Consider the following 20,943-nt stretch of genomic DNA (forward strand, 5'->3'; position numbering starts at 1 on the left):
TAGTTATATAAGATGTGAAATATGAGATGTGCTAAACTTAACGATGTGGCTTTTGGCATTAAGCCTATACTTTCTTAAATCTATGTCATTCACCAGATTTTATAGCTTAATAGCTGACTGTCTCACCAGTATTTTCTGTTTTCTTAAGCACTAACCAATTATACACCATCTTATTAAACTGATCTGGATTGGGGTTTTTTTTCCAGACATCTTGTAAAATAACTCCTCAGTAACGTTGAGTAGCTGTATAATGAACCTTTCATTTTAACCGTTGCACAAATTAATCTGAAACAAAACATTTCCAAAATATGAATATTTAATCTTTTTCTCCCTTTCTATGTGTAAAAGCACTTAAATTTTTAGCCAGTGTTGTTTGTTTCTGCACACATAACTTTATAGTTTGTAAACAATGTCAGATTTATACAACTCCTCTTTTATACAGGATAGTAGCAAAGCATGGTTTAATCTATTTATCACCGATAGCAGATGAGAAAAAGTTCCAGAATAACATTTTAAAGTGTGAAAATAAAAGTCTGATGGATGCTTCAACATTAACACCCCTTTCAGCCTGATGGGATCTGTCCACACCTTTCTCAGCCCTGTGCTCTTTCTTCATGACCATTTATAAATCTTTCGGACCTGACAAGTTCTGCTGCACACTGTCAGGCAGGATCTTTCTCACAGAGCTGTGAGGAAGTGGTCCAAGTTTAAAAATGTTTTCACCATTCTAAAGAAACTTCTTAGCACAGGTTCAAATGCACATACATTCTCTGTCCAAGGGTACAGGTAAAAGTCAGGGTGGGGGAAAGCTTATTAGAATTCTTGGGCATCTTTCTAGGCTGCACATTCAGAAAAAAAACCAAAACATACAACTATATTTATTTCACTTGTGCAACGTCAGCTCTTCTTCTTAGGTTATAGCATTGAATAATTTAATCAAAGATCTCTACGTTTAAGGTTTTCTGTCACTGATTACAGCACTGCTAACTCTCAAACAAGCTTTTACACATACTGACCCTGCCAATCTGTCTCAAAGTTGCTAGGGAAGAATCATTGCTGCAGTGAGTTCCATACTGAAGATGTTGAAGAAGAGAATACAGATGAAGCTAGTTGTTAAAGTCTTTGTAGGCTGCAGTAACACAAAACTAGCTTCTGTGTTTATAAGCCAAGTAAATACTGACAGGGAACTTCCAATATTTTGTGATTCAATGGCAAATTTAAGAATGTTTCTGAAGCTGTCCAAGGCAGTGCAGCCCTTTCTTTATCACTAAGCAAGCTACCAGACAAGTGCCACTCACTTCCAACTCTATTATAATGATTGGTTCACCTGCGTAAATGGCAGTGAAAATTGTGCATGTCCACTTAAAAAAAAAGCAGGATGAAATTCAAGAGAAATTATATGGGAGAAACTTCCAGTCCAGTTAACTTCCCTGAATTTAAGGTGTCACACTTCTCCGAGGGTTAAAACAGAATTTTTGCTATAATTTGCATGACATTCTCTGTAGACATGATTTAGGGTGGTTTGTTCTGCTGAAGCCCTTTCCAATTAAGGCATTTAATTTCTCATGTGAATTTCAACATTTTTTCTATAAATTATGGAAATGAGTCAGAAATATGACAGCTGGTATCCAAAGGAGTGACAATATAACAGGAATCTTTTGTATTGACAGTAGCTGAACACTTTTCTCCTTTAACACTATGGCAATAAAATAAAAAGGAGCTCTGCACAATGTGCCCTACCAAACAAACAAAAGCCAGTTTAAACTAATTGAAAACAGTTATTTCCCTACTTTTCCACTATGTCAGACACAGTTTTAAGATGTTTCAATGATGGAAGATAGGACTAATTAAGATAAATTGCAAAAAGAGACTTTCACATCCTCAAAAGATATGAATTTGCAGACTAAGCCCACAGACTGAAGTTAAACCACAGTGAAAACAGAAGACAAGAGAAAATAGATTTAACTACATAAATGAGATCTCATGAAACAAGATAACCTTTGTCTGTAAATATTGAGTGATATTAGCTTTAGAGAAAGGACAACATGGAAAATTTAGACTTAGGATGTTTGCTTGACAGAAGTGCATGCTGGTTTATAGAACTGGTCCTGGTACCCAGAAAGGTCACAATAATCATGTTAGCTAGTTAAAAGAATAAAAGCGTAAATTATTAAAAGTTCATAAGTTTGGGGTTTTTGCTAACATTGCTTTGGTCAGTAATAGAATTGAATTTAATTAGCAGTGAAACCTCCAAATAATCAATTACTAAGCCAAATGCCCATCTACCTGTTGTGGGTTTTGTTTTTAAGTATCTATGACTAAAAGTCGGTATAGCATGAGAAGATGCCCTCTGGCATATAAAGAGGGAAGTAAGGTGAATCATTTAAAGAATTAGACATTTATAGTTCAGATGAATCACCAAATGGCACCAACAATGAGCTCAGGCCATAGGTGAAGAAGCAAAAAAAAAAAACCAGGATAGCTCCCTCAAGGTTTATGATTTGAACCTCTGTCTTCCACTGGGGGTTGAGCAAATAGCAGTCCTAAATCATGAAAGAATTCAGTGAATCCAAAAATCTCTCCCCGTCCCCTTGCATAAATAATTAATTCATCAAAAGAACATGAGAACAGCCATAGGTGACAATACTATAAAGTTCACCTATGCAAGCATCCTGTCTCCAAGAGGGAAAGTAGTGGCAATAATGTGGGAATGAATATACAAATAAGGCAACATAAAATTATATCTCTCCTGTCATAGCTGCCCAGCTTCCAGCATTCTGCAGGCAAAACAGAGACAGCATCTCTTCTCTGAAACAGGCAATATATCTCTTGTTTGCTTTCAGGTTAGAACCTTGTTTCTTGGATGTGAGAGAGGCAGAGTCTGTTGCAACCTTCTAAAAGGAGGAGAGGACCTTCCCCTGCCTTGGAAATCACTCAGCCTGGCCCTAGGAAAGAGGCTTCCAGAGGTGGAAGGAAGCAAGAGCAAGGCTGGCCACAAGAAGCAGCATGCCTGCATTGTGTGCAGAGATCACTGAGAGGGGCAGACAAAAGCAGGGCTACAGAGGTGATGGGTCCCTCTTCAGGGATACTAGTAGAAGCTGCAGAGTCACAACAGCTCAGCAAGTCATTGAGCTGACTGAAACCAAACCAAAGAGGAAGGACCTGCCCCACAGAAAAAAAAAAAAAGAAGTAGGTTTCAAATTGGTTTTGTGTATTCTTTCTGATCCATTCACTTTAAGCACCCTCTATTAAAAGGGGGGGGGGGGGGAAATCTAGTTTACATTTTAACAGAATCTTGCTTTATTTTACTTTTAAAATCTTTTGTCTCTCTTGGGGGATTCTCACTGTAGTTCAAAGTTCTAGACATGCCTGCCTAAGAGTTAAAGTCAAAATAGGGGCCAGGTACAATCCTCAAAGGGGATTTACTTTGATCTTTTTTCATCTTCTCTCAGGTGCTTTATCAATGCTTTATCAATAAAGTCAAGGGGGATGAATGAAAGCACTGTAGAAATCTTCAAGTTTGCTTTATCTGTTCATTTAAAGTCTTGGTATTAATCTTTCATTAACATAGGTATTTCACAGAATTAGACTAAATAAACTGATGAACAGGTACAAGAAAACTGAATAGGAAAACGTTCTGCATTTGAAAAGGCAGCTAAGTATGCAAATTTTATTATTTAAATTAAAATGTCAGTTCCTTCAAATTATATTAATGATTCCAAGTTCATAATGGAAAAATTGGATCAAGGCTGGGGACTGATAAAGAATTCTATAATCTTTCTAATTCTCTCTACCAAATGCAATTAAAAGTTATTAGATTCCTGACTCTTCAGCCCCCATATAAAACATTATTCTTGTAGAAAATTAAACACTGAACTACAATCTACATTCATTTTTATGAGAAAAAAACATTGAACAAATTTACCCAAACCACCAGAGTACAAGATGTACTGTATTTTAAGAAATTCATTTCCATGCACTGGAGGACTAAAATCCACAGAGATTCACAGTGGCACTACTTCAGTAATGATAAATGACAGCTATCATCAAGATAGTGGAATTCAGGAACCAATGAGATTTCAGTAGAAGTTTACAGGTTCCACTAATTGTTCACAGAAATTAAATATATGCTTTAATAATATTTATTCATTAATATGAGAGGTTTGCCATGAGTACAGAACATGAAGAAATTACACCGAACACATGGAGCCCCTATTTACTTTCAGGATTGCAGCTGAAGACCAGCTAGTGAATAATAGAAGCCTGCATTGCCTGCCAACCATGCCATTTGTTTTCATTTATTTTACTGACATGAAGTAAGACAAAACCAATCATCAGTTACTAAGTTTCTTCTAGTATTGACTCCAACTGCTTTGCAGTTTTGAAAGAATATCTTACCAGCAACATATGCAGCCACTGCTATGTGGTCTTTACTGACTGACTGGCTTTTCAAAAACACTCATAGATGTTGGGTTTAATTCAATAAATCCTACATGCTTCGGTTCCCACTCACCTGAGACAGGAAAGTAAGGCTGAAAATTGATTTATTAAATTATCAATGTGAATGCCTTCCTTATATTCTTAGCCACTGTGATTTCAAATGACCTCAAATGTCTTCAATTTCTGCATCTTCCTACACCTTAGTAATATAGCACTTTTGCTGTTAAAATATGTCAGTGTACCTTTTAACTTCTTGACAGCCAGAAATCTTTATAGGCTGAAATCACCCATTTCCATGATAAATACTTTGGAACAGGGAAGCTGCTATAGCAGCTGCCACACAGCACTGGCTGAAACGGAGAAGAAAGCCTGGGTGACACAACCCCTTTCCTAAGCTCACACTGCTTCAGGGCACCAGGACTACCACCGCATGCCAACAAGGATTTGCTGGGTGCATTAACATTTATAACTGTTTAGCCCAATTCCACAGAGAGTTCCTAGTTCCCCAGTCCCTCTAGTGTAAATGTTGTTTTGCTCACAGGCTCTCTGGCAGTGACCCAGTTTGTTTCACCTAAGCCAAAAGTAAATAAAGGTGCAATTCTGGAGAGAACCGATTTCAGGTATCACACCCAAACAACAACATGGATGAGTCTGGATCAGGTTTGGGTCTCTGCTCCTAGTGGCTCCATGCACTCAAACTCCATCACATGTACCAGATAATGCAGTATATGCCCTCAGCCTCACAATCTTAGAACACAGCTATGCTAGGCTACCAAACTGCCTTTGTTGCAAACCTAAGAATTAGTTATCCCATACACACAATGTCAAGAGGAAACACAGGGCCAGGTGCTGTGCTGTGGAGATACAGCCAGTCTGCTCTGGAGTGGCAAGATCTGAGCAGTGTGAACACAAGCCATCCTCCACTTCTAAGGCCTGAAGGCTGGGGATCAGTCCCTGGAATAAACATATTTAGCAGCAAAACATGTTCCTCCAGACACAGCAGCCCATATCCTCCCACTGGTGCCAGCAACATACAACACTGGTGCTTCCTTCCCTAGGTCACAGCACAGAGAAAAACTTTCTGCTACTCGTACCTTTCTAAGCCAGTCAATACACCAGAGGTGTCAGCAGTAGATATGGAAGGTCTTGTTTACAATTTGATCACCATTGTACAGCTATAACTAGCTCTGCACTGAGCATAACTAAAATGGATTTCAATGTAGTATCTATGTATGATGATTGATTCTCGGATTTATTGGAGATAAATAAGATAAGCTATTCCTCTTCAAGACTTACATCTTTCAGCCACTGCGATGAATGTACACAGTGGGGGTATTCAGACTGCATGAAAAAAAGATAAATCTGAAATTCCATATCTTTCAAGTGTTCAGCAGCCAAAAAAATTGTTTCTAACTTTTTATAAGGCAATGCACAAATAGGTTTTATGACTGTTCTTTGGTTAAATGTAAAGGTTAATTTGGTTCTTGTTTCTGGATGTGCAGCACCTGTTCTCATACAGGTATACAACTAGCTGTGTAAAAACCTGCACATATAGGTCTATACATAGAAAGTATGCATACAGCTACTTTCATTTCACACACAAACGATGTCTTCCTGATTTTATTTTGGAGGATGATTTATTCTGGTAATAAATTGATGGAGACTGGAAGTTATACAAAGAGTTATCTATACCCAAGAAATAAAGTCATACTACTTTTTTGCTCTTTCATGGATTATATTCTGATCTTTATAATGCATCTTGGTCATTGACTCAAGCCTACGGACCAATAATGCCAAGGTCAAACTTGCTCATTATGCAATGTTTAACCAGCTCATTAGCACTGGGAAGTCAGAGAAATGAAGTCATGAGCGCTCTGTTATTCCTCCTGAGGCGACTGGGACGTGATTGCATTTCAAACACCTGTTTTGAGAAATCGCTGTTCTGATTAGCCTGGTGGAATTGCAAGGCCAGAGACATATGGAAAAGAGCTTTCTGAAAAGATCCAGACACAGAGGAATATTACCATTGTTTTTGGAGAGATTGGTGGTTTTAGTTAGAACAAAACTATGAAACTTACCGAGATCTAGGTAGATGCCTGGAACAAATGAGTTGAGAAAAAACATAAGAATAACGCATCCAAGCACAGTCAGGCATTTGATAAGAAGAATTTTGTCTGTTATTCTGTGCTGTAGACAGGGAGGGAAAAATAATAACTGCATTAAACAAGGAGCTATCTATTATGCATAGAGTTCACAAAAGTATGTGTGAAGTGCAAACTCCTGTTCCTGTATTGTGTATTCCTCTTCAGCATAAAAGACAAAACTATTAGAATTGAAGCACTTCATGCATACTTATAAAAAACATGAACATGTGGCCAAATGTGATCTGATACAAGTAGCTAGCACCTGCCTGCATACACTCAGGTGTGTTTAGCTATCCTCATTACAACTTCATTTCAGTAGGACAAGTAGGGTTGAAATGCAATTCCTACTAGAGAGGGCACTCCAGGCACTCTGTGATTTCATGATGCTGGACAAAATCACCCTTTTTGAACTTATGCTTTGAAAACCTATAAACTAGACTAGAGGTTAAGATCTTTCATGCCTCCTGCACAACTCTCATGGGCATGCCAAGCCCATAACCTTTATGGAGCTTCTAGACTTCCTTGCCCAGCTCCTGCACCCCTGTGCTGACTTCCTCATGTTCTCACCCTCAGACCCAGTGCTTTCCACCATGACTCTGCCTCTCTGCTCTGATCTCATCTCAATTTGCTACCAATCCAGGGAATCACCATCTCTCACCCTGAGTCCTGATCTCGATTCACATACTTCAAAGCTCTACTAAAGTACGTAAGTCTCTGATCTTTAAAAAGGGTTGTCTTTAATGCAATGCTTTGAAAAAGGTGTAAAACCTAATATGAAATTCTGTTGTTTTTGTTCTGGTTCGGTGTGACAGATAGGACAGTGATGTCCCAGTCAAGAACTTGAGCTCCCAAACACAGTCCTGGATTCATTAGTGATGCTAGTGAGGTGGAAGGATGTGACATTTAGACAACTAAATTTAGGTGTAATTAATTCCACTACGGAGTTTACATCTCATCAGACCCAGCTTCAACATACTTAGCCAGTGTTAATGTGTGCACATCATAGTGAACAGGATTTATCCAAGTGGTTTATCCCTCTGTAAATAATAAAGCAGGCATGTCACGAACAGTGTAGTACACTAGAGTCAGTATTCAGTACATCAGCAGGAGTGTACCCTATCATCACACATCACGGTTATAAACAACCTGTTGGCACCTTCTGAGTCTTTCTGACCAAGAAAACACCGCTGAATCATGTATTGATTGTTTAAATTATATTTTTCTAAGGAACAAAAGTGTAAAACCTAACAAAACCTCACAATGTGGTTTATTGACCCCATCTCACTGACAAACCAGCCAGCTTGCCTGCCAGCTTTTCTACTATCCTGAGAGTTATTCATTTGCATTAGATTCAAAACACTCTCTCTGTATAAAGGCATAGGTGCACACATACTGAGAAAAACCACCATCTACTTACTTTTTTCTGGAGTTCCTGAATATTTGTTTCCCAGTTTTTATCTTCTTGTGAAATTTGCCTGAAACAAAAAGACATCTGCTTTTTATCCAGAGTGAAATTAAAGTTTTGCCAAGAGGGCTGGAATAAATCCTTCTCATCACAAATAGATCAACTTTTCCCCCATATAGAGTAACTTGTACCACAAAGGAATCATGGCCTTCTTACAGCCATCATCAAAATTCCCATGAGCATTCACTTAAGAGTCCCCTTTTGTAACATGATCCACTAATGCACAAACTCTTTGGTTCATGAAGAGTGCCACAGGCTTGGAAGGAGCTACCCTCCAGGGTATGGATCTCGGTGTAGGATCTGGCTATATGCAATATGTAGTTCCATTCACAGTTTCAGGAGCTAATGTGTACCCTGCTGCAATAAAGCAAGGGTCACGCCCTAACATCCAAAAGTCAGAACACATGTATTTTACATTTGCATTTTATAATGCATTTTTACAATCCAAATATCATGTTACCAGCATAGTCAGCCCTCCAGCAAAAAGCCCTGGGCTTCCTAGTTCAGGAGTGCTGATGTTAATGCTAATGAATTTTTACGTTGCTGTAAATGTACTGTGCTGCAGGAATCCTAATTTTTAAGTTTAAATATATAGAATTTTTATTTATACTTCAGAAGTGTCTTCTTTAAGTGCTGTAAAGTCTAATAAACTGTTATAATCTTTCTAAAAGAAGGCCATCTTAACAGTCTTTTTTGTCTTTAAATATTAATACTGTCACTGCATTCAAAGTACACAATACCAACAACAAATGTGAACAAAAAGTCATCATATTACTGAAATAGTTTAAGATAACATGTTTGTATGGCCTTACTCATACTGCCTATTTGACATGCTTATTAATTAAAAATATTCATTTCACTTTCTGTTTAGTCAATTCTATAGTTTTAGACTATTTATCACTTCTATTTTCAGTCATTAAATTCCATAGCATAACAAATGGTTTTGCTGGAATATACACAAAATAAGGTTAACATTTTTAGTCCTAGTTTCAATAAACTTCTTCTCTATACCTAAACAGTTAGTTATGTCTCCTGGGTTCAGCAGTAGCAGTCATTTTTCTCCTTCTTAGTAGCTGGTGCAGTGCTGTGTTTTGACTTTCGGCCTGGGAGCAGTGCTGATAACACTGATGTTTTCAGTTGTTGCTCAGTAATGTTTACTCTGACCAAGGAGTCATGTGAGGCTCATGCTCTGCCAGGGAGGAGGGGAAGCTGGGAGGAAGCAGAGACAGGACACCTGACCCAAACTAGCCAAAGAGGTATTCCATACCACAGCACGTCATGCCCAGTATGTAAACTGGGGGCAGTTACATGGAAGGGCTAGATCACTGCTTGGTTGGGCTAGGTATCGGTTGGCGGGTGGTGAGTGGTTGTGTTCTCTTCCCTTATTACTTCCCTTATCATTATTATTATTGGTGGCAGCAGCAGTGGTTTGTGTTATACCTTAGTTACTGGACTGTTCTTATCTCAACCCGTGGGAGTTACATTCTTTTGATTCTCCTCCCCATCCCTTCGGGAGCCGGGTGGGGAGTGACAGAGAGACTGCGTCGTACTGAATTACCAGCTGGGCTTAAACCATGAGATTATGTCTGCACTCAGGTTCACACTGAAGATTTGATTATGCAATAATTGTAAAACTCAGCAATTCACTGGTATCATGTTTTTCAAACTCAACAGTTCACTGAAGAACACTTTAATTTTTTGGTAAGAAAAAAAACAAAGTGTAGCATTTTACTACAATAAAGCCACTATTGCAAGAAAAAGCCTGAGGACATACTCGTGATCTTTTCACACCAAAAACTACCTGAAATTTCTATGCCATTAAAATCAGGTCTTATTGATATATATTTTCCAGGTCTTACACATCAGTTTTGTCCTAAAATTCTTTGTGTTTTACTGAGGTTGAGAGTGACTCTTCATGTCTGCACCAATACTCATCTGATAAAGAGACAAGAATATAGGTCTTATCCTAGTGAAGATCACTGAAAGCCTTCACTTCCAGCTCTGCCTAAAAGTACCAGATGTGAGTCCTTGGCTGGTTGAAGCAAAAACAGAAATATTAACCCTGACATTAGCAAAGCAACACTATCGTTCCTAGATGTAGACTGAGATGAGCAGGAGCTCCCTACCAGTCCAACAAACTGCCTATGCCTGCAGCTTGTCCCCACTGAGGGTCAGAGCAGGGGAGGTGGGACACGATGGTCACCACTCACCTATGAAATGTCCTCAGCTTCTTCTTCAGGAGCATCTCTAGAGTCAGCACCTTCTGCATCAGAAGGCATTTCACAGCAGTCTCCTCTCTGCTGGCTGGGTTAATGCGTTGTGCTGTCAGTCTCCAAACATAGATCTCATGTTTCAGCTCTAAAAAGAAGCAAAATCACTTATTTTAGAGCAAGTATAATGCATATGAAACCAGAGACACACAAAATAAATGTAATGTGCTCTGATCGCAAAATTGTTAAAATTACTGGAATTGTTGTGCCAAAAATGAATGCTTTTACCATTCATTTTGCAGAGCTGAAGGGAATGAAAAACAAATGGAAATTTTTCAAAATTTTAAAGGTTTCCTAAGAGGATTTAATTCTTAGGCACTGAAAACACAGCTACCATCACCTGTTGAAAGACATCTGATCCTGTGTAGTTCAGACAAACTGATTAGCAGTTGCAGTCAGCCTCCAAAATCCTGCAAGGATTTTCAATACTTTCTGATTTTACTATTTTCCCAGTATAAAGGCCTTGGAGAATGATTGAAAAGTGTCTGTTCCTGTTCGGGAAGGTCTTTAGACCTTAGACTGGGCATGGAAAAAAAAAAAAAAGAAAAAAGCAAGCTTTGGATTTTCCAGGAAATCACTAAAGAAATAAGAGGAGAATATTCATTCAGAAACAGCACAAATGTTTCCTGGTGAAGCAACAGGATGTTGAATTTACTTCAGAAGAAAATGTCCTTTTAAAATCAGAACAGTTGATACATCTTTTTATACTGTGACTGCTGTTGTAGCTATAGTTTTATGAAAAGGTTTTCTAGTTAATGCTACAGAATAGGGGATTTTTTTCCTATTTCTCTTTTTTGCACAGTCTTACCATGATAGCTCACTGTGGCTATCGTGATAAGATAGATGATCCATATGTATTGGTCATTGGTTTTGTTCTGAAGGAAATATAATACAGGACCCTGAGGTCAGTGAGAACACTGAACATAGCTAAAACCCTTTAGGCTTTTCTATACTTCTCCCATGTCAGGTCTGCAAACCCATCCAGACAGCAACCCCTAGAGTCTGGAACATCTAATATTTTATGACATGCTATGTTACTCATGGACAAGGGCTTAAGACAACTTTAAGATCTTACCAGTCACTTTGAAATTATGTCTAGGGCAGCATAAACACAACATTTGGCTGCCCCTGAATGGGAAAGTCTCACACCCTTTTCCCTGTGTCCTTAGATTCCTGTCCCCTACTAGACAGGGACTAATGGTCATGTTACACCAGGGTGAGATCACTCACTTTTCCAGCAAAACCCAATCTGAAGAGCTAAGGGTTACCTTTATGGTGGATCAGCCTACCATCTGATTTATCCAACCACTGCCAGATCTATTGCTAATAATTGAAATGGTAGGTGTGTGTGGAATGTACCTTTCATGATAATTTATCTTTATAAAACATCTAAATTAACATTCAACTGCAATTGTAGCAGTAGTTGAAGTGACAGAAGCAAAGTTTAGTATGCAGTAATCTGGAGTTAAAGAAGACAAGAGAGCTACAGCTCCATCAGGGAATTCAGCCCATTATGACGCTAAAGTTTTTGTGAACATGGTACATTCATAAAGCCCACAAGGAACCACAGCAATATACCCAGCATTATTATTTAAAAAAAAAAAAACAACAACAACAAAAAAAAAAGGTTTTTTTTTCCACAGAAAGTCCATTTCCAACAAGAAAATAACAGTTTTTAGATTAGTTTTAGTATCAAATAAAGGATCAGCAAATATGTAAACCCTATGCCACAGATATGACTGCCTGATCCATTGAAGTTAATGGAGTTTCACCTACTGACCTGAGCGCTAACATTTTAGAGAAGATTTTCTGCATTTTAGCAAACATTAAATTTCATTTTAAAATGCTTATTATTTCTGCAATCTGACAATTAATAGATTAATTTTCACTTAAAGTAATCATGCATTCCCTCCCACCTGACTGCCAATAACAAAGACATCCTCAAAAACTGAGTGTAATTAATTCCCAGTCTCAGAATCTGAAAAGGCCAGTCTCGTTAATTGAAGATACTCAGAAGAGCATGACCAACCTTGATAAGATGATATCATAAAATGACAATTTTTAACTTGCAAGTGCACTAAGTACATTAACTACCTTTTTGCAAGCAACACAGTTTGTACGGCTAGGCTGTGACTAATGACATATTTCCTGTGAAGGGGATGATACCCCACGTGCTTTTATAGCTTAACTCTTCAGTAAAGCGACTATGTTTCTTTGCTAACCTCTCAGATTAAGAATACTTCTGTTTAAAGGTTAACTGAAAAGCAAGTTAAGTACCATTAATTCTAGCTTTAGTAATGGTAATATCCATAATTTTTAGTATTTTTTTAAATCTCTGATTAATGTAACTAATCTTCTAAGCATTATTAGATGGTAAGCATTATCTCCATTTTAAAAGCACAGAAACTAAGTCAGAAAGGTGAAAACCAAGTATAGAAAGAATTCACTTCAAGTAATACTCCAGCTCAACAACTCGTGCCTCAATCCTAGAGGCAGCACCCCTCAACAGGACACAAGCATAAGGCTCTCAATCTGAGGGGAAAGAAACAAAAAGTGCCTGAAATGTTCTTGACTTTATTCTTTTGTGTAGTCTAGTTCATCGATAGGGGTTAAAGTTAAGCAGAGGCATAAATGTTGCAGGGTCTTCAAAACCACATCTCAGGTGAGGCCAGTGGAGTGCAATGCATATTTCAACACGCTTTGCTTTATTCAGCTAAATACTTGCAAAGGAATGCAAAAAAATCTGCACAACTCCTCATAAAGCAATATAGAGCATTTGTATAAGCTTTTCAACTCAGAGGCCAACAGCTGGACTTCCATTTGGTCACCAAGGCACCTAATGCTGTTCCAGTTGCCTAGCATGGGATTGTGTCCATGGCACAGGATTTACAGGTCATCCTCATCCCTGTAGTAAAGCAGTTGGAGCCTAGCAGAAAACTGCAAACCTCAGAGGGCGCCATACACCTAAGTCGCCTCCCAGGAGTATTCTTCCAGGCAAGCTGGGGCAGGCTGCAGCAGCCCTAGGAGTTAGGCTGTTCAGAAAGCTGCAAAATAGTAAGTATTGTTCTCCTTCAAAATATAACTGGAATCTTTCCTCAAGGCACTTTGGGTCCTCCCCTTTAATTTTAGCTACTGAAAGAATCTACAATACTACAAGCCCATTGCTGCATTTTATAAGAGAAAAGTAAATTTAATACTACTACGATGGTCACATAACAGTCAGATGGAGATTTCTCTCAGCTCTGTTTCCATCTCTGGGTAAGTCAGACTTAGAGCAACAAAGTTATTTCAGTCCTTGTGGTTTTGTCCCTTAGTTTCCTCTACTGCAATTACCCATCTTTTCAAAGCAGGACTCTGAGAATCACAATATTCAGGTTTTTTACCCTGAGAATGGCACAGGGTCATGAGAAATCAAGTGTCAAGTATTTTAAGCATTTGATTATCTTATATTCCAGTGCAGTTTGTTTCAGAATTTTTTCATCAGGTTTGAAATCTTGGAAAATAATTCTGGTTTACTCACTTTCAAAAAGTTTTAATTCAAAACTGTCAGACATGAAAACCAATTTAGCCAATGTTTTCCATTAAAGTGCAAGTCTCACAATTAAAAAAATATCTGTTCAATTCATTCTACTCTGCTTAAAAGTGAACAGATACATTCCAAACAACTACTGTTGCACCAAACATAACTACTGCTGAGGTCATTTCAACACCGGGAAAAAAAACCAAACCAAACCAATCCAATCCAAAGCGAAACAAAGTGCCACAAGAAACCACTTACAAATGGTATTCCCAAAGACCTATTCAGGAAAAAAGAATCATGAAGAAAAAGAGCCTCAAGAGGACAACTCATAATTCGAAAGTTAGTGTCTCATATAATGCTTTTAATAGGATAAAATAGAGAGCAAAATAATGAAGCACACTTCAGACTCACCATGTATTTAGTAACTGGTTTAAATGTATAAATGGTGACTAATAAGTTTGGCTTATGGCAGGAATAATTTACAAATCTGTCAAGGTTACTTTTTTTATTTGAAACATCATCACAGTGAAAGCTCTCTGCAGCAAATGGATACAGACCATATGTTAAATTAGCCTTAATGGTTCTCTTCAGTTCTGTATATCAGGAAGATCTTATGAGCTTCAATACCACCAGAGTAAAGTGAAAAATTTTGTCACAGCTTCATCAAAACACTCAATGAAAAAGCCAGGTCTTGTCAATCAGTGTATATCTATACAATCATTTCACACTTGTGGTATGTACCCAAAAATCAAAGCAGAGAAGTGCTATAAAAGAAACAGGAGGTATCACTTCCTCAGTTTTCACCTTCCATCAGTGTTTTTTCAGTACTAATTCCTTCCATGAGAAATAAATTGTGAAGTGCTGCTCTGTTGATTCAAAATGCCACTGTATTACATTTTCTTTCTGCATGAGGTAGGTAAAGTAATATTACAGTTGCCTTCTTTTGATGGCTATATTACCAATGCACTAAACAAATAATATGAGATTGTCATATTTCCCTTATTCTGTAATGTCAGAAACCTATTTTTATAATCTGAAAACAAGAAAAGACAGATTGACATTTTCTTTTTTCCAAAAGGAATACTCCATCAACTCTAAAGCAGTTCAAAGGACTTACAGGTCTTTAAACGTTAAATGATTTAAATATCCTGAATCTGTGTAAAGTAAAAAACCTACACTTATTTTCATTCCTTCATTCATTTTTAATGATCAATTCAAACAGCTCTTCAAGGTGCAAATACTAAAACACAGATTTCTGTTCTATATTTTTAAACATAAAACCATGACCCTCATGGATCCTGATATATTATCCAAAAAAGGAGTATACACAAATTCTTCAGGGACTGTAAGACTACCTGTTCATTTCCTAAGACAGCTGCATCTTTTAGTTTAGCATGATATCATCCACAGTAGGAGAGTTAAAATGTTAACTATTAAAAAACAAAAACTAAACCAAAACCAAACCAACACCAAGAACATGTTCTTGTTCCTCATTGTTCTTCAAGATTTATAAAATGCTTCACATTTATTCCCATGATTTAGCATCTTAGGTGAGGCCAGTCGAGTGCAATGCATATATCAAAATTGCTATCCAGATTAAGTTTCAAGTTGAATGCTTGAAAATATCTTGAAATATTCCTTTCCTTGAACATTATTCTCTGTATAATCTGCCTGCTGGTTTCCTCACCTGAATGAACTTTCAAGTGAGGACAGACCACTATTTTTGTTACATTAAATACCAATGATGCTTTTCGGGCCCTTAGAAAGTATTTACATAGACACAGACACTCCTCATGACTGAGATTTGTTGATGTATTTAATCCAGCTAGGTACTTGGTGTACTTCTCACTGATTCTAACAAGAAATTATTAACTGGTTCCTACAGTTACAAATAGGTTACTAACTAAAATAGGGCTAAGGACTGTTCTCTGACCCCAAGCAAAACATGTGGCTATATAACACCTTACCCTCGCCCTCTGTGCCCCTGTGGTGTCCTTGTGGCCCTGGATATTATTATCATCATTATCATTATTATTAGCCTTCTTCAGTTCAAACTGAATCAACACTGAAGTTATCTTGCAAGTCATCACATTAGTTCTTCCCCAACACTAAACCAAAAGTTGTACATTACACGGCAGGGCAGGGCAGGGCAGGGCAGGGCAGGGCAGGGCAGGGCAGGGCAGGGCAGGGCAGGAGGACATGCATCACTGTTAGAGAACACAGGGGCCACTAGGACATCCTATGCCCTGAGGAAACAACAAAGCTGTTAACCTTTTAACCATGGCCACCTGTGGTGAGGATCCATATGTACCTCCAGGCAGGCATCTCGGAGCTGTGACAGGCAAAGGGGTTCACATGAACTAATAACAACAGCACTGAGCTATACCTTCTGTTCAGCTACAATTACAGTTGATGATGCCTGTGCTTGGTCAATTGGCACAGAGGAAATGCCTGGAAACTCACCAGACATTAAATGCTAACCAAATTTTTCAATTTTACCTTGTTTTCCTTCTTGACCATCCCCTTAGCTCTGCCATTCTTCTCATGGTTTCACACAAATCAAGGACCAATGTGAGCAGTCCATACTCAAAGGAACAGGAACAATGCCTGGACATCTTTCAGGCAGCACAATCCTGTCGGTTGTACATGTCTCACAATCCTCAATTATCACTCCCCTACTTCTTTCCTCTTCTAGACTTTCTACTTTTTCACTACTGGTTTTGTACCTCTTTTTTTTATCCCACTCCTCTCATTTTATTTCTCTTAGAGAAGCAGCTGTAAAGCTCCACATGGAAGATAGAGATTTGCCCACTCATCTGCTTGCCACATTTCACACTGTGAGAAACAGCACTGTGTTTTTCCCATATTAAACACTTTACACATGACTATGATTAATTAGAAAATTCCTTCTGTTGTCGCCTTTCCATGCTGACTATCATACTACCATAGCAGTACTTTCCCAGCTGCTGAAGTGAGCCACACCAGCAGGAATAATGGCAAAATAATATATTGTTAACACTTAAAGGAAGCAAAAACTTTGGTTTCAAGCGCCTTTTTTTTTTTTTGGGGGGGGGGTTGGACACAAGTTTAATTCCTGTTACATTCATATATTATTATTTCCCCTTAGATATTCTTTTGGGAAACTATATATATATATGGTTTTTAAACCTTCTCAGCTTTCTACCCTAACCCTACTATCTTTTTCTCCATCACACAAAACAAGGTGCAGGTTTATCAGCTGAAAGTCGCACTCAAAAAAGGCCTTAAAATTTCCCTTAATTTTTTAAAAGCATTTGATTTTCTCTCTCACAGCCGAGTTCTTCAGATTCTTTTTTCTTGTGTAATATGCCCTGCTTTAAGCCACTGCAAGTAGATAGTAGCTTCTGAGGAAGGAACATGGGATTTTTTCTGCTGCACAGGTGCTGCAGCTCAGCCTGAAAGGTAACAATTTAAGGACACCGGTAGCACACAGCATTGAAATTAATCTGCCAATGTATTTTCAGAATAACAGCATGGTCCAGTCTTAAAATTAGTGCTTATCCATTCTCAATAATACATGTAGCCTAAAACAACAGAAAAGATCTTAAAGCACATGGCATACAGGGAGAAATCTGGGGAGTATAATAATATACCAATTAGGTCTCACATACCTTCTTTAATTGCTAATTGGGGGCAGGGTGAGGGAAGGCTGGTATTCAGTTGATTAAAACAGCTGCTTCAAACAAGCCATTTGAAGTTATCACAGAACCATTGCAACCTGAGATGGAAGGACCCCTGAAAGCACCTTGGAGCACATTTTGCAAATCCAAACCACAACAGTTACCTACTAATGGAGCAGTGTTGGTGGCTTTCTCTTCCCCTTTCACAGAAAGTTTCAATAGAAAGAGTAGCTCTTGAGCATTTGCTCTAATTGAACAGCTACTGATCAGCTTTGCAGCAATGGGCAAGCAGCTGATTATAACACATGGTATGCTGATTAGGAGACTGCTATAGATGAACATACTAAGTTGCAAGTAACAGATTACCAAAAGATGAACTGAGGGAAATATGCTAGCTAGTGTTTCATTAGTACAGTGTTTAACTGGCAGAAATATTACATCAGTGAGTAAATTGTACTATTCATATTAATAAAAGAAAAAAAGTTATGCATACTTGATTTCTTAAAAATCCAAAATAATATTTTAAAAATTCATAGATGAAAGAAAAAAGAAAAATCTATTTTCCAAACTATGTATTCACAAAATAATGTCATTAAGTCAGGATGTCGGTGGGTGGTGAGTTACCCGGACGGGCTAGATCACTGCTCGGTCGGTCTGGGTATCAGTCAGTGGGTGGTGAGCGGTTGTGTTCTTTTCCCATGTTATTTCCCTTCTCATTATTATTATTGGTAGTAGCAGCAGTGGTTTGTGTTACACCTTAGTTACTGGACTGTTCTTATCTCAACCCGTGGGAGTTACATTCTTTCGATTCTCCTCCCCATCCCTCTGAGAGCAGGGGGGAAGAAGGGGGGGAATGAGAGAGAGACTGCATGGTTCTGAGTTACAGCTGGGCTTAAACCCTGACACTCCCCAACAAAGATAATTCCCTTCCAAGGATGATCTTTTCCGCAAAAGATCCTTATTCTTGAGCACTGTGTAGAACTGGTAGGAATTTGCTCTGTATTTACATTTTGATACAGAGTCACAGAATGGTTTGGGTTGGAAGGGACCTTTAAAGGTCATCTAGTCCAACCCACCTGCAATGAGCAGGGACATTTTCAACTAGATCAGGTTGCTCAAAATCTGGTCCAGCATGACCTTGAATGTTTCCAGGGATGCATCTATTATCTCTCTGGGCAACACGTTGCAGTGGTTCACCACCCTCATCCTTGTATCTACTCTGAATCTGTCCTCTTTCAGTTTAAAACCATTACCCCTATTTTATCACTACAGGTCCTACTAAAAAGCCTGTCCTCATCTTTCTTTTAAGCCCCTTTATGTACTGAAAGGCTGCTCTAAAGTCTCCCCAGAGCCTTCTCTTCTCCAGGCAAAACAATACCAACTCTCTGACTGTCCTCACAGGAGATGTATTCCACCCCTGTTATCTGTGTGGCCCTCCTCTGGACTCTCTTTCTTGTTCTGAGGACCCCAGAGCTGAGCACAGTACTCCACATGGGGTATGACAAGAGTGGAATAGAGAGGCAGAATCACCTCCCTCAACCTGCTTGCCACACTGCTTTTTATTGACCCCAGGATACAGTCGGCTGTTTGGCCTGTGAACGCACATTGCTGGCTCATGATGAGCTTTTAGACCACCGTGAAGAAGAGAAGGAGCAATAGGAAGATGAGCTAATTACCCAGCTGTCCAGATTATGCATTTTAGTGGCTCAAAGCTTGCTAAGAAACTATAATGAATTATTTCCTACCTCGTAAAGAAATTGTGAACATTTGGGGGTTACTGTTACATTTCACCACTTGCCTAAGGACAAAGATGAATACTTCAAAACAACTGCATAGAAAAGCATAAAAGGATGAAGGCAAAAAGGGACTAACATAGTCAACAGCCATTGAAACAGGCTTAGCAAGGCTTCTAGGTGAGGTGAAAAACCTAAAAAAGACATAGATTTATTCCTACTGAATTATAGAAATTTTACACCAGGGAAATTTAGAATTGGAAGAGCCACAGTGGCAAGCTAGAAAGAACTTCTGCTCTTGAGGAAATGTCCTTCAGAGACCACAAATCAGGAAAAGATTGCTGAAAAAATCCAGTGGAAGAAGACCAGGAGAGGCAATGCTATGACACTATGCCTGTCATAAGGAAAACCTGAGGTATTTCTAAAGCTAGGTTGTGAACTCAGCACCTTGAGCAGATGTTATCTGTTGTGATACAGAGCACACAGGTATTCAAGCCTATGGCTATAAATTATGTAAAATATCCTCATAAATTTTGAAAGATTCTTAATAATTCATGTCAACACATCAACCTTAACATCACAAAAACATCCATTTCTAGAAGTCAGAAAATATTATGACTAAAAATGAGACCTAAATTATTAGTTAAAAAATTTATGTTCAGAGACTGCAGGAGAGCTGGCACTTTCAGCTGAGGACAACACTGTAATAGGCACTATTCAGTTTCTATTTAGCACATTCAGTGTAGTGATAATAGCATTTTTTTCACACTCCCACTTACCGACAATTTCACTTGGTTCCTTATTGTAAAGTTTTTTGTTCCAGTAAAGAAGTCTGAGGAAAGGAAAGGAGACCAGAACGACAAGGCAAATGCCAACAAACATATGACCTGTAAAGGCTGCAAAATCCAATCCCTGCAAATAAAAATGAAAGCCTAAATTAACAAACAGTTGTTTCTCTATATTTCCTACGGGGAAAAGTGTTCAACTATATGTACTTTAGCAATCAATAATAAATATAAAGCAATAAAGTAAGTTCCAAGTCAGTAGAAGCTGTATTTCATCTGTTTCAAGGAGACAAGCCACATTACAATTTAATTCAGAAAACTAAAATATAGCTTTATGAGTTATTCTGAAATACATTTAGTCTTCCTTACACGGGTAGACAACCCCAAACTGAATAATTAACTTCCACTTTTCACTTAAATCACTGTGAATTCATTTAAAATTGCAGAAATAGTTAAACTTTTATGACCATCTTTTGTTTTAAACTGATAACAACATGGATTTTTACAATAACTCTATTACTGCATAATTCTATACACTTCACAGCCATGCTTTGAGTAAAATGTTGGATTAGATGACCTCCAAGGCCTCTTTCAACTGAATCATTCCATGATACTATATAACACATGCTGTAGTGGATCAGGGTTAGCCTTTGGGCTGGGATTTTCTGAAATCTCAGCTAGTCCTGAGTAGCCTGTCCAAAAGAAGCTGTCCATGAAGCTCCAAGGGGAATCACATCTAAGTGATTCCTCTGTATCAAGGAACTGTCTTACAAAGAGCAAAGGTTGTCTGAATCAGTCATCCCGGGGGAGCAGATCTTTGACACTTGGAAGAAAGCATGGTCCAAGCCCTGGATAGCTCAGGTTGTCCAAACTGAATTTTCAAAGAATTCACTGATTTCCCAGAGACTCTAGAAAGTCACGGGATCT

General features: G+C 38.3%; 1 protein-coding gene across 1 annotated transcript in view; it reads right to left on the reverse strand.

Annotated features, from left to right (window-relative positions):
- OCA2 (OCA2 melanosomal transmembrane protein) overlaps positions 1–20,943 on the reverse strand; it is a 191,041-nt gene that overhangs the window by 70,929 nt on the left and 99,169 nt on the right. The window contains exons 15-18 of the mRNA XM_061459769.1: positions 20,011–20,143; positions 10,260–10,407; positions 8,002–8,059; positions 6,519–6,627 (exon numbers count right to left, since the gene is read on the reverse strand). Of these exons, the coding sequence (XP_061315753.1) occupies positions 6,519–6,627; positions 8,002–8,059; positions 10,260–10,407; positions 20,011–20,143 (448 nt within the window). The remainder of the gene's footprint in view (positions 1–6,518; positions 6,628–8,001; positions 8,060–10,259; positions 10,408–20,010; positions 20,144–20,943) is intronic.

The sequence above is a fragment of the Pezoporus flaviventris genome, unplaced genomic scaffold, assembly GCF_033815535.1.
Source record: "Pezoporus flaviventris isolate CSIRO_AGI_PZ_B2104156 unplaced genomic scaffold, CSIRO_AGI_Pfla_v1 ptg000030l, whole genome shotgun sequence".
Taxonomy (NCBI): Eukaryota; Metazoa; Chordata; class Aves; order Psittaciformes; family Psittacidae; genus Pezoporus; species Pezoporus flaviventris.